Source organism: Haliotis cracherodii, unplaced genomic scaffold (genome assembly GCF_022045235.1).
Source record: "Haliotis cracherodii isolate W230 unplaced genomic scaffold, xgHalCrac1.p SCAF_1, whole genome shotgun sequence".
Lineage (NCBI taxonomy): Eukaryota > Metazoa > Mollusca > Gastropoda > Lepetellida > Haliotidae > Haliotis > Haliotis cracherodii.
Window position 1 is genome coordinate 35,065,443 of NW_027266264.1, and position 16,548 is coordinate 35,081,990.

Below are 16,548 nucleotides of genomic sequence, written 5' to 3' on the forward strand. Positions count from 1 at the left end.
ATGACTAGCCGAATACCTTGGAGGATCTGAAACATTCTACACAAGGAAGTAGACCGATCACCTTAACTTGCGTTCAAATGGCTCGATTCAAAATGAAATGTCTGCCTCTGCAAGGGGCATAGTAAACCTAGAAATCCGGCTTCAGGATCGGGTGACACCGGGGTTTAAAAAGGAAACTCTAACTTGAGCTGCTACTTAATACACCTGTTGACAGCCCTGCCACAGTGATACATATCTTGTAATTTTATTCCGTCCTATATACTTTGACAGGTATTATCACATTTTCAAAGACCGTTACCAACTTTGACCTTCAGAGGCGTGTGTTTAACAGTTTAGCGCATGCGCGGTAATCAGATGCCACCTTTGACGTCTGTTTCGCTGCTCAGTGGAAAATAACAAAGGTTTTCGTCTGCTTTTTGATTATCTATACTTTCCAAGTGGCTAAGCGGGCTGACAACAACCCCGCAATGAGGACTATGAGCCGAAACTAATATATTTTAGCACTTCAGGCAGACCTTTATGAACCTGGAACTGATATGTTGTGAGTAAGACTTACACAGCGTTTTAGAACGTCTTCGCGCACAGTCAAGAAGTCTGATTTTACCATCAAAGGTTAATTTGGTTTCAGCATTTAGATACGACTGCTTTCATATCACGATATCACGCGCAAATAAACCTTTGCTCTCTGACACAAATGTCGATAGCAAATATATTTTGAGTTTATTGTGTTCCATGGAAATATACGAGTACGCTGCCAGACTACTGTAGATTTAACGGGCGCTTCCAGCTATTAATGATTGCGCACCTGTTTCAAAAATATATCTTTACTCGACGTGGTTGTCGGTTGGTGGTGGGGGGTGGCTGGGTGGGCGGTGGAGCTTGTATTTTCAATAACTTTTGCGTTTCTGGCAGGTTTCTATGACTATATCCTCCACCCCCACCCTCCCCAATGTCCCTTTCCCTTCTAGGATTCCATACAAGTCACAGTTTCTGACCGGTGAAATGTAGTTTATAACTTGAGATTATATTTCACAATTCGAGGGCAAGACAATGCAGGTGTGCCAGTTATTTGAAGGCGAATACATTGCAGGTAGGAATTATCTTCTCCTGACCATCCCACTCCCCACACCCCCGGATACTAACATCGTGTTTGCCTACCCCTGCACCTCTAGTCACTGCGTCTTTGTTCTCGCTGGAGTTACTGCTCAGTACCAATCACCTGCCGCTCTTCCTGCATGTGTGAACATCCATAAGAGCACCGTGCAGTCTGGTGTGTACATTACATATCAGTAGGGGTGTGGTTTATCACAAGTCACAATTCAACATTACCTGATATTTATTTTAATCCATGGTGATATTGCAAAATATCACCTGACAGGACAACTCAATCATCAACAACGGGTAAATAATCAAGTTTATTTGTTTCTTGTTTAACGCAGCACTCAGCAATATTCAGGCTATATGACGGCGGTCTGTAAATAATCGAGCCTGGACCAAACAATCCAGTGATTGACATCATCGCCATCAATCCACGCAATTTGGATACGATGACATGCATCAACCAAGTCAGCGAGCCTGACCACCCGATCCCGTTAGTCGCCTCTTACGATAGTCGCCTTTAACAGCAAGCATGGATTCTGAAGACAAATAATCAAGTCATTGTATAACAATACGCAGCATGTATTATCTTTGAGGGAATGTTTCCTAAGTGTGAATTTACGACATCACTTTGTCGTCCACATTTCTTATTGAGTCTAACAAGTAAGATACCTTTTTTAACGATATGTGGACCACAATTACCCAAATGTATCGACATCGCGATAAATCGTGAAATGAAAGTGCACGTCGAATTGAGATATCACGATTTCGATATGAAGCGATTGACCGATCCATCCGTTCTATACACACTGGTATATGCACACGCCTTCGTTTAATGCTTTGTTTATTAAGGCAAGTTTATCTTTGATAGGTGAGTAAATGTTGTTTGAGGCCGCATTCAGTACGCAACAGTACGACCGTATCATGGAGGATTGTTAATAGCCATGTCACACAATTAACCAGGACACGTACGCGTATTGTAACTAGTGTGGCAAGCATGAGTGACTGGGGACCTATTATGACCAGGAATATTTAGATTCCCAGTCTCTACCTACGATTTAACTACGATATCATTAGACAAGATCTTTACCCGACAGGAGATGGAATCGGAGTAAAACGTCTGCTTTTCATGAGATCAATTTTCTTTTGTCATGGCTGATAATAGCGACTGACAGCATGTTCCATTATCGGAACATTTATTTGTAGAAAATCTGATCAATCTGCATCCTGCTGACGGAAATAATGAAATAATACCGGACGAAGACGTCAATGACGTCACGACGTTGGAAGGTTACGGTTGACCAGTCAGTGTGTGAATATCTCTAATCATGCACCAGTCACTTCTGACCGCTGTCACTCATGTGTGGTACTCTGTCCGGGAGGTACTGCAGTATTCATGGCCACTGACGTAGAATTAACACACGGATTAATCTATCAATGACATATGTGGAAACGATATATTAAAAACATATACTCATTTAAATAACTGAACAAATAAAGTTAGGATCATGCATAATTCTGATGATATTTTCTATGAATTGTGTGCTTATTTTTCACTAGAAAAAATGTTCCCCCAAATATTCATGATCCCCAACTTATCTTGTTCAGTATATATGATATTGATTACAGGGGATTATAGCCCGTTGGTATTAAAGCGGTTTAGCCGTCACACGAGGAATTTGGAGCATTTCATGGACAACATTATATACATTACCAATCCATCCTGGCATTATTAGAAGTGGTAACAAAACCAGGATTAGTCTACGACAGAAACGCACTACATTGTGTATTATAGCACGACTATTGGTGATCACAGGGTCAAACCTGGCCGATTGTGAGTCACCGTACTCATGGTTGGGCCGATCTTCCAGAGGCAAGAGAGTTAACTGACTTTAAAAGTCCAGTTTCCACCCTTGCCGAACTAGGCGGGAAATTCCTGGGCTCGATCGTAGCGCCATCGGTGGCTGTGACGAGTTATATCCCTTCTATGCCTCTCCTATGGACAAATCAGAACCGACCTCTCGTATCACTTGCATTTGCTTCAAACAAAATGGCGGCGCCCAGTCAAGACGATCTGATCGACAATCAAGATCTATGTTGTGATAAAACGACTCTTACATCGCGAAGTGCATCAAATCACGTGGGCAACTTGATTAAAAACTTGAAAAGATTTGGAAAATATGTGTTGACAACGAGTTGTCGGTGCACATGCTGTGCAAATCCAGCAATCGACCGAACTCTGCATGACAGTTTACGAACCGGATTTCGATTTCGGTGCGCGATTTTGATTGGACTATGCATAGAATCGTCAGTCCAGCCAAAATGTAACTCCATAACACCAGCCTAGTTCGGCAAGGGTGGAAACTGGACTTTTATAATCAGTTAACTCTCTTGCCTCTGGAAGATGGGTTGGGACGTGCTCAGGTTATCAAACACTGGTTTGTGTGTTCCAGATTCGAACATCCACAGGCCACCGTGATATGGCTGTGGTGTTCCGGTGGAGCGATGCGTCATCGTACACCTGTACACAATATTTTCACCAGCGCCAGTTGTTGGTGGGAATAGCCCTCACTCTGGGTCCTTTAACGGCTGTATAAACCTATAGGGTCTCTAGAGTTCAATATATTTTACTAAGAAACAGTGTTGGCGAAATAAGTCAGCAGCACATTTCTATGTTAAGGTCGAGAGTAGATTTACACAGCCAGGCAAAAGAAAGTAGACACCCATGTTTGTTTTATGGTGGCTAAAAATGAAACAAACAAGAAATGGTCTTTCGATGGTGATGTATTTTATAAGGGTACCACAAGCGATACGACATGTATCATATCAATGACTGACAATGAATATATCACAATAGTCGACTTTTTCAGATTAATAACGTTTGTAATATTTTGGTAAAATACAGTTTTCAAGTGTATAATTTCTTCTGCCCAGCAGTTTACATACATTATCGAAACATTGAACACATCCATGTTTAAGTCATACTGGTCCCTGTCGAAGCTCGGTTTATGTTGCATTATATACGATCAATGCACAGATGAGACGCCTCCGCTATTTTTAGGAAAAATCGTCACAAAAACCATGGCCCGAGGGTATACGAGACAAATTGCCAACATTTCCACCAAATAGAATCTAGCGTCTTTACCATAAAATCTGCCCCTCCTATTACAATATAATTACCCAGTTTAACATAGGACAGGAGCTGGTTTTAAGTTGGCTAAAAACAAGCTTACGAATTGCTCTTGGTCAATATTGTAGAATCGTTGTCAAACGTAATGGCAGTGTCATCTTGGACGTGATACAACTGTAGTAACCTCCCTTGGGTAGGGCGTGTTTTTATCATATTAAGTGTATTGGAAATACGATATTTCACGGCAACCTGATTACGGCTGTTCTGTGGCTATTAAACCTAATTTATTGGTTGTCCCTACTCATATTGCCATGACGTCCACTTAAAACCCTGCTTGGTCATTATTACTACCTCCCTGAAAATATAACGTATTGATTCTTACATTAGTGGGTGGGTGAAAGATCGTGGGGGATACTTGGTAAAATTCTGAGAAGCTGACAACAGGGGATTCTGGATCCCCCCCCCCCCCCCCCCCCCCACACACACACACCCTCACACCTACTGCAGAACATGAACATGAAGACAGGGAGACATGATTACATGTGACATGTGATCGAATCCAGACGACGAGAATATGTGTTCATAATATCAACCACTTAATTGTCTGACTCAAAATCAGACTAAATTATTTTCAGTTTATCATAACATAGCTACATTGTGGCGTACTGTGGCGTTAAACAACTGACTTCTATATCTTAAGCTGCATATACAGAAGACATTTATCAATTAATACAGTCTTGACACCAATGGACTTATCCTATCGACATGTTTTTAGTTAAGTCTCTTTCTTTGTTAGCAATAAAGAAAACACGTCTTTATTCGGTCGTTTTAATTTAACACACTTACATCAAATCATGTAGGCATAAGTACCATGGATGAGCGACGTATCAACAATGAATATTAATGAACATTTGATTAAGGCGAGTTTTACGAATAGACTGTCATGAATATATGCAGGGATCGCCCACTGTTATTTTACAACTTGTTGTAATTTATTGTTTCGTCATAACCTATTTCCTATCATGGCCGACGACTGTTGTCAACACACAACAATAGATTTTCTATGCTTGTATAATGAAGAACTTTCTGTTGTCTCCAGACAAGGAATATGGCAGTGTCACCTTAATGTGACCACCGTGACATGTCTCACAACGAGACATGAATACCTGTACCGTGTACGTGGGGCTCTGGCAAAGCTACGTCACACTGATACCAGTTCAAAACAGTTGTCATGTTAGTAGTTCATACATTGTCCATATGTGACAACATTTACTGTTGTTATCGATGATATGGACAGTAAATAGTGTCTTTTGTACGTGGCAGGATAAACTTTAGATATATACATGTGCCAAACTGCATTGAAGTTTATCATACTGTGGCTTTGTATAATGGCGTCTATTCAGCGCATGTAACTGTACGTTTTGTATCGAAGCGTGTATTGTATAGTCATTTCGTCGTTGCAGGCGGACGTAAACATTGTGTTAGGAAAGTGTTCCTGGGTGTTCCTGTCACTTACCACACCACAGATAACAACCTGAATTGTAAGCTGATTCTGGCTGGCTGATGCTTTTAGTGTAGACAAGAGGAAATGTTGGCCCGGAAACAACGCTTAGATCTATATTACAGTGTTGAAGAAGTGTGTGTGTGTGTGTGTGTGTTTCTCTGTGTGTGTTTCTCTGTGTGTGTTTCTCTCTGTGTGTGTGTGTGTGTGTGTGTGTGTGTGTGTGTGTGTGTGTGTGTGTGTGTGTGTGTGTGTGTGTGTGTGTGTGTGTGTGTAAAAGGGACAATGGTGTGAGAACGTGTGGGTTTGTTTGTAAAATACACAGATACATTGAGAGAGAGAGAGGGAAGAGAGATAGAGAGAGAGAGAGAGAGAGAGAGAAAGAGAGAGCGAGAGAGTGTGTGTGTGTGTGTGTGTAAAAGGGGCAATGGTGTGAGAAACGTGTGGGTTTGTTTGTAAAATAGACAGATACATTGAGTGTGTGTGTGTGTGTGTGAGAGAGGGGGAGTGTGTGTGTGTGTGTGTGAGAGGTTTGCGCGCACGTGTGTGTGTGTGAGAAACACGTGTGGGAAGTGTGTGTGTGAGCGTAGACAGTCGCGTGTGTATGTTAGAGTGATACACAGTGTGTGCAGAGTTTGTATGAGAGAGTAAGTGTCTCACGAGAACAGATACATACATGAGACGGGGGCAGCCAGTGTGTACGAGAGATAAAGAGACACAGCGTGTGTCAACCAGAGAATGGGAATTCAGATCACTAATGGCGTCACAGAACACTCCACCACCGTAGACCTAACAACACATCGCATGAACCTACCCAAGTGTCGACTAAAACCTCACAACTCCGACACTTGTGACCACACCACACAGTCGACGATGACGGTGACACCTAAAGTCACAACACATCAACAACAACACCTACCGTACGGTACACTGTATTCCTCCAGTATATTCACCGCGCTCTCCACATGTCAAACAGGATACACTAGACTGACACAAATCACTGGTAGATCCGTGACGAGGGAACCAACAGCACTGTCTCCACGCTCAACGTCAAACTCACCACTACAACACGGTGATGTGGGAAAAAGCACTGTGCAGTCACACTACAGCGACCAGCAATAGAGCCCGCTCTACCTGTAGAGAGTACGTAGTCTTTACCTACACACGACACATGCGATGAATGTCGGCAGATGGGCCTACTCTCACCTTGGGCTATCACAACTGTGTCACCAAGCCTTGGGTGGTTAGACGGGTGGGTTTAATCCTCACCATGAAGCTCGTGTCCTCAAAAGCTCTTAATTCTGTCTCTGGCCTAATATTCGAGAAATCGATAAGGAAGTCCGATAACGTGGGTTACCTATCTGAGGTGAATTACAGCACTTGTCGCATAGCCGTACGCCGTTAAGTGGCCCCTGTGCAGATATGAATAGTTTTGAATTTAAAATTCAGGGTTCTTTTGTCAACGCCTTGGGTGTCTTGTCGATTTCCTGTTGTTGGTTTTTGGCGAGGGTATTGTTTGATTGTTTACGTTTCATACACCGAACTTGATGGAGTTAGACAGGACGAGTTTATTGTGTGAATAGAGTTAGCAGTCCTGGAAATGAATTCACTTTGCCTTGTGATATTTTAAATGTTCTGCCGTGATTTAAGTTGTGAAAAAAGGCAGAGTTTTAGGCATTGATAAACTGCGTCTACTTACTCTGCAGAGGTCCGTCTGAGTGAGTGTATGGATGTTATTTTATGCCGCGGATCGCTGTAATTACGGCGACCAGTAATTACTTAAATCTCGTCCGTTGGCTGGGAGTGTTAACAACGAACCACGTCGTCGGCGTACGATGACACACATTCGACCTGGTCACACTCGATGTCCAGCTTAAGTCGGCGTGAAGTGCTGGGTAACGAATCCGACACAGAATTTCCTTGGGGTGGCAAGCATGAAGTGCTGGGTAACGAATCTGACACAGAATTCCCTTGGGGTGGCAAGCATGAAGTGCTGGGTAACGAATCCGACACAGAATTCCCTTGGGGTGACAAGCATGAAGTACTGGACAACGAATCCGACACAGAATTCCCTTGGGGTGGCAAGCATGAAGTACTGGGTAACGAATCCGACACAGAATTCCCTTGTGGAGACAGACATGGAGAGTTGGGTAACGGGACACAGAATCCCCGTGGGGAGACAAGCATGAGCCTCTGGGAACCTACCCCTCCACAAATGAGCTTTAGTGTGATCACGGTGGAAATCGGTATATATGGTCTTTCAGAGACAAAATGGAGTTTTATAGAAGACCACCAAGAAAACCCGCTGATGTAGCTCCATTGGGAATCAAACCCGACATACCAGCATGACAAGTGAATACACAAGATAGATGGGACACAGAGAACTAACGACATTCGTAACGACCAGTTGCACAACGCTACCTTAGGGCTACGACTGTCGTAAGTCTATGTTATAGTATGGGAGTTACGATCGTCGTAACGCTAAGATTACTTTGTGCAAGTGGACCCAGGTCACTGTCTCTGTTCTATCAAACCAAAAGAAATAACTTCATAACGTGCTGTTTTTCCTTAATGTTCCTACCGATTGAGCAATGTGCGGTATATTAAACTGATTGATGACTTCAAACTAGCAGGTCTGATCCTCGAAGTCATCCGGTGCAGTTCGACTTTGAACCTTTGAAAACATTCGCCGATATCTGTTGTTTGCCCTCTTAGATAATATCACGAGAGAAGGATGTAAACCACCAAGACCAGCAAGGTGATTGGCCAATTGGCTAAACAGTCACTTTGAGGGAAAAACCTCGATGTTTCAGATTGAGGAAGACTTGGGGATTGATATAACCTGCTTAAAGGTAACAGTTCTAAACTAACTGGGGTCTGGCGAGTTAGACTTAATGTCCGGATGGTGGAGAGACCAGGTAAACAAAAGTCAGTTCTTGGTTTGGTTACGGGATTTTATATCCTAGTAGGCGGGATTCCGAATTGCGAGGTTCACTGTATGCGCACATCTACTGCCTGAAGAACATATATGTCATGTTGTGTAAATATCACACAAGTTTCATATTCGCCAGCAGTTGCCAAGTCTACTGTCGTGCTGTCGCCCTTAGTCTCTATGATCGTGGGTTCGAATCCCAGATCCGCCCGGATTATGATCCTTGGTCTGTCGGCTCCATACCCGTGCTCATGGGTTTCAACAGATTGTTAAACGCATGAGACCTGCGTCACTGTCGGAATGTTTTCATAGACACGGTAAGGATGTACGAGTATCGCAAACAACATCGTGCAATAAAGACATACATGTATAGTGTAGATTCGGTTTAATGTAACGGTTGCCAGCACAAATTCCGACTGAGATTGTATGATCGTACAATGGCTAACTGCATCGATTTTCTTTGATGTGACAGGATTGGAGTGGTATGCATACTGTTTTATGGTCGCATTTCATTCCTAGTGTTTTTAGGTAGACAGGAGTATTCCACAGTCAAAAAACATTTTAACTATTTATATCTAAACATCTCATTGTTGAATCCAAGTCACTCATTATATACTGTATTCGACTTGTGTTCTGGAACTATGTAACGAAAAGATGTATAGGTGAGGTGAGGTGAGGTGAGGTGAGGTGAGGTGAGTGAAGTTCAACGTTGCGTTCAAGATTATTGCCCTTATGTGGCGACGTGCATGCACGTGTGTGTGTGTGTGTGTGTGTGTGTGTGTGTGTGTGTGTGTGTGCGCGCGCGCGTGCGGGTGCGTTGTGCCTTGTACTAGCCCGGACACTGACATAACATGCCGTAGTTTAACATGAATACCCCATTCAGACACAGTATACTGACTCCGAGCCAACCAGTCCTTGGTTTAGCCCCTTAATGCCGAGCACCAGACAGGGTAACAACAAGTACTTTTAATGTCTTTTAATATGACGCGGCCGGGCATCGAACCCACAACCTTCTGGTCTCAGGGCAGACGCTCTACCACTAGACCACGGAGGCGGCTTGGGTTTGTACATATATACTATATATAATAAGGGAGTGGTGTTGATTGCCTTTTGGTAAAAGATGTATACAGCAGGGTTCTTAGTGTTAAGCTCACAGATGGGTATTTTACTGGCTTTGATCTCTCGATTCCTGGTTAGAATACGTGCCCTGCATCCTTCAGCTATCTTTGACGTACGAGACGACTTAAGAGATCGGGTGGTCAGACTCGGTGGCTTGGCTGTGTCATCGCACCCCATCGAACATAATGCTATGCATCTCGGAGATGCCTTCATCGCTACTGCATTATACTAAGGCCTGATTGAACTATGAATTCAGTTATGGAAAAAACCCACATGATTTGGTATTAGATTTGTTGACATTCGGGGAACCCAGCCCACAAGTGTCATCAAGTGTCCTATATTTGTCAAAAGAATCAGCTGTAAATGAGTATTGGTGGTCACAATGGCTGTTTAATTTGGATAGTATTTGGGTAAGGACATATTCATATTCACGATTCATTATAGCACGATGTAAAGTCGATACACATCATGTAAAATGTGTCAAAATGAAAATGTGTGATTTCATTTTCTAAAAGCATGTACAAGTATTACTGTTAATGTAATTTACATCAGTTAGCCATTTGGGCGGTATTAAATTCCTTTGACAATATCGAGGTACGAATCGTATTGCGACAAACTATCGATACAACCCTTTAGACCAGAAAAGGCACATGACCTCAACAGCTATCAGGGGGATTGCGTTTCTTCGTTGACAGGAGTGTGGTCGCCCATATGTTTTAACACTGTTTTGTGAGGACATTAAGGTCGCAAAGATGTAGCAATGTTGTTTTTCCAACGGCTTTGTAAAAATATATTTTCAAAGTGATTGAAAACAGAGACTCCCATTATATCATAGGATGCATGACAGATGTATCGATTACTTTGCATTCCGTTGACCCACCACATCTCCTAGTGACATGCTGCCAAATTGTATAACGGCGTACAACATTCAAAAAGTTGGGTGACGGAATTAATCTGATCCCTCCCCGACCGTCACAAGGCAAGAAGAGTAGTCTCCCATGGAAACACTGCGCCTTTTACAGACGCTTCTACCAGCAATGCCTCGCAACGTTTGAATTGTTCAAGAGTGCCTGTCCTCCAGAGAAAACAACAGACACACACAGGATGTTTATCTGTTTATTACAACACATATGTCTTAAAACACTGAGTAAAAATAGTCACACGGAATGTTTAATTTGTGTTGCATCTTGAGCGTTTTGATTGCCGCTCGATTAACACTGCCTATCGTGGGTTCGTCTCGACAATGACCCATGGTCTGCCCATTCATTCTCGTGCTTTACCGTCTGTGTATGAAGATCTAATCAAGCAACATACTTTTTAAAAAGTTACTATTCAATCAGTTTGTTCACCATGTTAATCCTCACTGTATATCTGTCTTCATTATCTGTGTGTTATTTGCTATTCTTACTGACAGGTATATCTGTCTTCATTACCTGTGTGTTATTTGCTATTCTTACTGACAGGTATATGTGTCTTCACGCAATTATCTGTGTGTTATTTGCTATTCTTACTGACAGTTATATCTGACTTCACGCAATTATCTGTGTGTTATTTGCTATTCTTACTGACAGGTATATCTGGCTTCATTACCTGTGTGTTATTTGCTATTCTTACTGACAGGTATATGTGTCTTCACGCAATTATCTGTTTGTTATTTGCTATTCTTACTGACAGGTATATCTGGCTTCATTACCTGTGTGTTATTTGCTATTCTTACTGACAGGTATATGTGTCTTCACGCAATTATCTGTGTGTTATTTGCTATTCTTACTGACAGGTATATCTGGCTTCATTACCTGTGTGTTATTTGCTATTCTTACTGACAGGTATATCTGGCTTCATTACCTGTGTGTTATTTGCTATTCTTACTGACAGGTATATCTGTCTTCATTACCTGTGTGTTATTTGCTATTCTTACTGACAGGTATATCTGGCTTCATTACCTGTGTGTTATTTGCTATTCTTACTGACAGGTATATGTGTCTTCACGCAATTATCTGTGTGTTATTTGCTATTCTTACTGACAGGTATATCTGACTTCACGCAATTATCTGTGTGTTATTTGCTATTCTTACTGACAGGTATATCTGGCTTCATTACCTGAGGGTTATTTGCTATTCTTACTGACAGGTATATGTGTCTTCATTACCTGTGTGTTATTTGCTATTCTTACTGACAGGTATATCTGTCTTCATTACCTGTGTGTTATTTGCTATTCTTACTGACAGGTATATCTGGCTTCATTACCTGTGTGTTATTTGCTATTCTTACTGACAGGTATATGTGTCTTCACGCAATTATCTGTGTGTTATTTGCTATTCTTACTGACAGGTATATCTGGCTTCATTACCTGTGTGTTATTTGCTATTCTTACTGACAGGTATATGTGTCTTCACGCAATTATCTGTGTGTTATTTGCTATTCTTACTGACAGGTATATCTGACTTCACGCAATTATCTGTGTGTTATTTGCTATTCTTACTGACAGGTATATCTGGCTTCATTACCTGTGTGTTATTTGCTATTCTTACTGACAGGTATATCTGTCTTCATTACCTGTGTGTTATTTGCTATTCTTACTGACAGGTATATGTGTCTTCACGCAATTATCTGTGTGTTATTTGCTATTCTTACTGACAGGTATATCTGACTTCACGCAATTATCTGTGTGTTATTTGCTATTCTTACTGACAGGTATATCTGGCTTCATTACCTGTGTGTTATTTGCTATTCTTACTGACAGGTATATGTGTCTTCACGCAATTATCTGTGTGTTATTTGCTATTCTTACTGACAGGTATATCTGGCTTCATTACCTGTGTGTTATTTGCTATTCTTACTGACAGGTATATCTGGCTTCATTACCTGTGTGTTATTTGCTATTCTTACTGACAGGTATATGTGTCTTCACGCAATTATCTGTGTGTTATTTGCTATTCTTACTGACAGGTATATCTGACTTCACGCAATTATCTGTGTGTTATTTGCTATTCTTACTGACAGGTATATCTGGCTTCACTCAATTATCTGTGTGCTACTTGTTATCTATCATCTTCCCGAGGCAAGAAAGTTAACTGACTAAAAGTCCAGTTTCCGACCTTGCCGAACTAGGCTCGAATTACTGCGCTTGATCGCAGCGCCACCAGTGGCTATTATCAGTTATGTACCTTCCTATTGACCAATCAGATTCCAACTGTCATATCACTTGCATTTGCTTCAAACAAAATGGCGGCGCCCGGTCAAGACGATCTGATCGACAATCAAGATCTATGTTGTGACAAAACGGCTCTTACACCGCGAAGTGCATCAACTTGATTAAAAACTTGAAACGATTTGGAAAATATATGCTGACAACGAGTTGGCGTTGCACATGCTTTGCAAATCCTGCAATCAACCGAACTCTGCACGACAGTTTACGAACCGGTTTTCGGTTTCGTTGCGCGATTTTGATTGGACTATGCATAGTATCGTTAGTCCAGCCAAAATGTAACTCCATTATAACAGCCTAGTAATTAAATGAGGACGCCCTGACATAACCTGATATCAACTACGCTCGCTCGTTAACAGCAGCACAGAAGTAAAGGTTTGTTGGATCTGTTTATGTGGTTACTAGTCATGGTATTTTGTATATTCGGAAAACAAACGTCACAAATCATGGAATGATAAACATTTACGGTTACAAACAATGGTATATATCAGTATATGTGTACTACATAACACCCGTCGAATACTGCCTCTAGGAGGAAGGGACAGAGGAGAAACGGGATCGTTGGACCTTCGACTGTGGCGCCCTCTGTCCGTATTCTACCCAGGAGCCCTGAAATATATAATGACAGATGTTTGATTTACATACTCATACTCGTCCTCAAACGGGTTTCATTTCATGATTTAAAAAATAAGTCTTTTTGGCTTCCCACCGAATATAGAAACACAAGATATATCCTTATGTTTCTAGGTTTGTCATAACCATACCCCTGCTCGTGTGATTTACCAAAGTGGTAAACATCTGAGACCTGCATCACTTCGGGCTTTCCTCCCACATTAAGCTGACACGCCGTGACTTAGTACTGTTCAAAGCTGCGTTAAACCCATCTCACTCACACACTCATTGATACAGGACAGCGTCACAGAGAGGTGATGCTGTATGTGTAATCAAGCTGTACTATTGTTACGTGGGTGCCGGTGGCGGATCCTGTTTTCGCCACTATACACTTACACAGTACACCGACACGTCTCCGAGTCCGCACTGACTGGCGGCAAGGGCGAAGATACAGGCTGTCAGACCGACGTAACACGATGCTATGATGGGCTGCTTCAGTTTCACGCCTTGTTTCTGGAACACTGACAACAGAAACACATAACCAGATATTAGTTTCTCAGTACTGAACACAACCTTACAAAAATACAGACACATAATGTGCTCCCATCTCCCTCAGCTGCGGGAGGCGGCGTTGTAGAACCATACTCACCCACTTGCCCTTGTTACCATATCTCCTCAGCCGTTCACTGTTTAATATCAGCCTTTTTATATTATCCGTTTGAAATGTCTGCCAATATGGGTAGTTGGACTTACAGCGCGCACTTCTATGTATCTAATTTGCTACAAATAATTGTGAGTGAGTGAGTATGGTTTTACGCCGCTTTTAGCAATATTCCAGCAATATCACGGCGGGGGACACCAGAAATGGGCTTCACACATTGTACCCATGTCGGGAATCGAACCCGGGTCTTCGGCGTGACGAGCTAACGCTTTAACCACTAGGCTACCCGACCGCCCCTGCTACAAATAATAAAATATTGTGATAATCTACAAACGAATGTCTTCTTTATTCACTTCCAAAGTCGATATTTTTACATCGAAACTTTTGAATAAGAATAGCAAATTGGAATAAGAAATCGATCGTGGTTTGAAGGAGGTCGTCATCGTGTTTTCCAAAACCGTTTTTCGTCCTTGATCTCCAAAGCTTCAGAAAGCTTACAGTTTGTCCGAACTGAGTTAAGTTTCTTAAAGTTGCTAGGATCCTCCGATCGTAGGTTCGAATCCCAGATACGCAGAGGTTCTGTTCCTTGATCTATTGCAATCCTACCCTTGAGTTTGACATAAATAGGAAAGATATCTGCGACCTTCGGAATAAAGCTACGCGCCACGTATGAGTTAAATATGGTCCTAGTCAGCGGTAAACCTTTACTCACTCACTCACTCACTCACTAACATACTTTAAAGAAGTACTATACCGCCCGACGAGGGAAACACGTACATGCAGTTAGATCCTCTTTGGTCTTGAATGTGACACCATCTTCTTGGTACATGGAAGGATAGGGGACACTCGCAGCTCCTGGCATGTGACCTGTTTGTAGGTCAAGGCCTTCCTTCTTCATGCCAAGGGCAGGCATAAACGCCTGCAGGACTGTACGACAAAGTGACGAAAACAATACCGTTAACAGGTTACATAGACGATAAAGTATTGGAACAGAATGGTTTTGTGAAGTCACGATTTTCAGTAAGTATCTCGATCGTTAATAAAACCGAATGTTTGTTTATGAATGTCCCTATAGGCATTTAAATACGTTATTCTTATTCCGAACAATATAAAATGTCCACTGCCGTCGAAAGATCTGACAGCTCGTTACGGGTCGCCGTGCAAAGGGTAGATAACTCTTAATGAGTGAGTATGGTTTTGCGCCGCTTTTAGCAATATTCCAGCAATATCACGGCGGGGGACACCAGAAATGGGCTTCATACATTGTACCAATGTCGGGAATCGAACCCGGGTCTTCGTCGTGACGAGCGAACGCTTTAACCACTAGGCTACCCAATCGTCCCAACTCTTAATGAAAAGGACAGCGAACTTGCAATACATGAAAGTATGACGATAACGTGATCTACATCTCTACCATATATTTGTGGCATTGCTCTGCATCTGAATCCTTGACCTACATATGAATGCTTGAGTGGATGTTGTTTCACGCCGCACATTGTCGCTATATTCCAGCTACATCACGGCGGCTTGTAAATATTTGAGTCTGGGCAAAGCAAACCACTGGTCGATCGTATGAGCAACAACCCACGCCGTCAGGGTATGAATACGTACTTTCAGTTATACCCAACCTATTCTGCCCCGGATTTCGACCCGCCTGCTACATAACATACATTTTTACTATGCATCTTTTGAGGCTGGCTACGGCACTGGGAGGAAGTTACTCACACAGAGATGGCTCCTGCTCCTCGCCGGCGAAGTTTTCTGGAGGTCTTGTGTCCACCAGTTGTTTATCAGCGGAGGTCATGACGTCATTGTAGGACGCCAATATATCTTTATCTATTGTTACAGTCACATCTCCATTCTGATGGGAAAATAGTGAGAACAATGCAGTGGATAGATAGATGGGTGGATGGATGGGTGGATGGATGAATAATGTAGTGGACAGCCAGCCAGACAGATCATCTTCATTTTCTCAAAAGGGATGACGATATATTGATAATAAATATAATGGTATTTTACAGTTACATGATGTGGGGCATATGGTTTGTACACTGCACAGGTTATGCATCTTCCCGAGGCAAGAGAGTTAACGGACTCGATAATCAATATCTATGTTGTGATAAAACGGGTCTTGCATCTCGAAATGCGTCAAATCACGTGAGCACCTTGATTAAAAACATGAAAAGATTATGAAAATATCTGCTGACAACGAGTTGGCGGTGCACAGTTTTTCAAATCCTGCAATCGACCGAAATCTGTACGACAGTTTACGAACCGGACTCGTTAG

At 42.2% G+C, this 16,548-nt stretch overlaps 2 protein-coding genes across 3 annotated transcripts in view; both read right to left on the reverse strand.

Annotated features, from left to right (window-relative positions):
- Window positions 1-7,099, reverse strand: part of LOC139476861 (uncharacterized) — a 46,835-nt gene extending 39,736 nt beyond the window's left edge. Inside the window, exon 1 of one of the 2 annotated variants that reach the window (XM_071259450.1) lies at window positions 6,649-7,099. The gene's annotated coding sequence lies outside the window, so the exon portion shown is untranslated. The remainder of the gene's footprint in view (window positions 1-6,648) is intronic. The other variant, XM_071259449.1, reaches the window with a different exon arrangement.
- Window positions 7,100-13,516: 6,417 nt separating this feature from the next.
- Window positions 13,517-16,065, reverse strand: LOC139476934 (thiosulfate sulfurtransferase-like). Its single transcript, XM_071259497.1, has 4 exons — window positions 15,987-16,065; window positions 15,039-15,188; window positions 13,997-14,121; window positions 13,517-13,597 (listed from the first exon to the last, which is right to left on the reverse strand). The coding sequence occupies exons 1-4, from the start codon at window positions 16,063-16,065 to the stop codon at window positions 13,517-13,519; spliced, it is 435 nt and encodes a 144-aa protein (XP_071115598.1).
- Window positions 16,066-16,548: the final 483 nt, after the last annotated feature.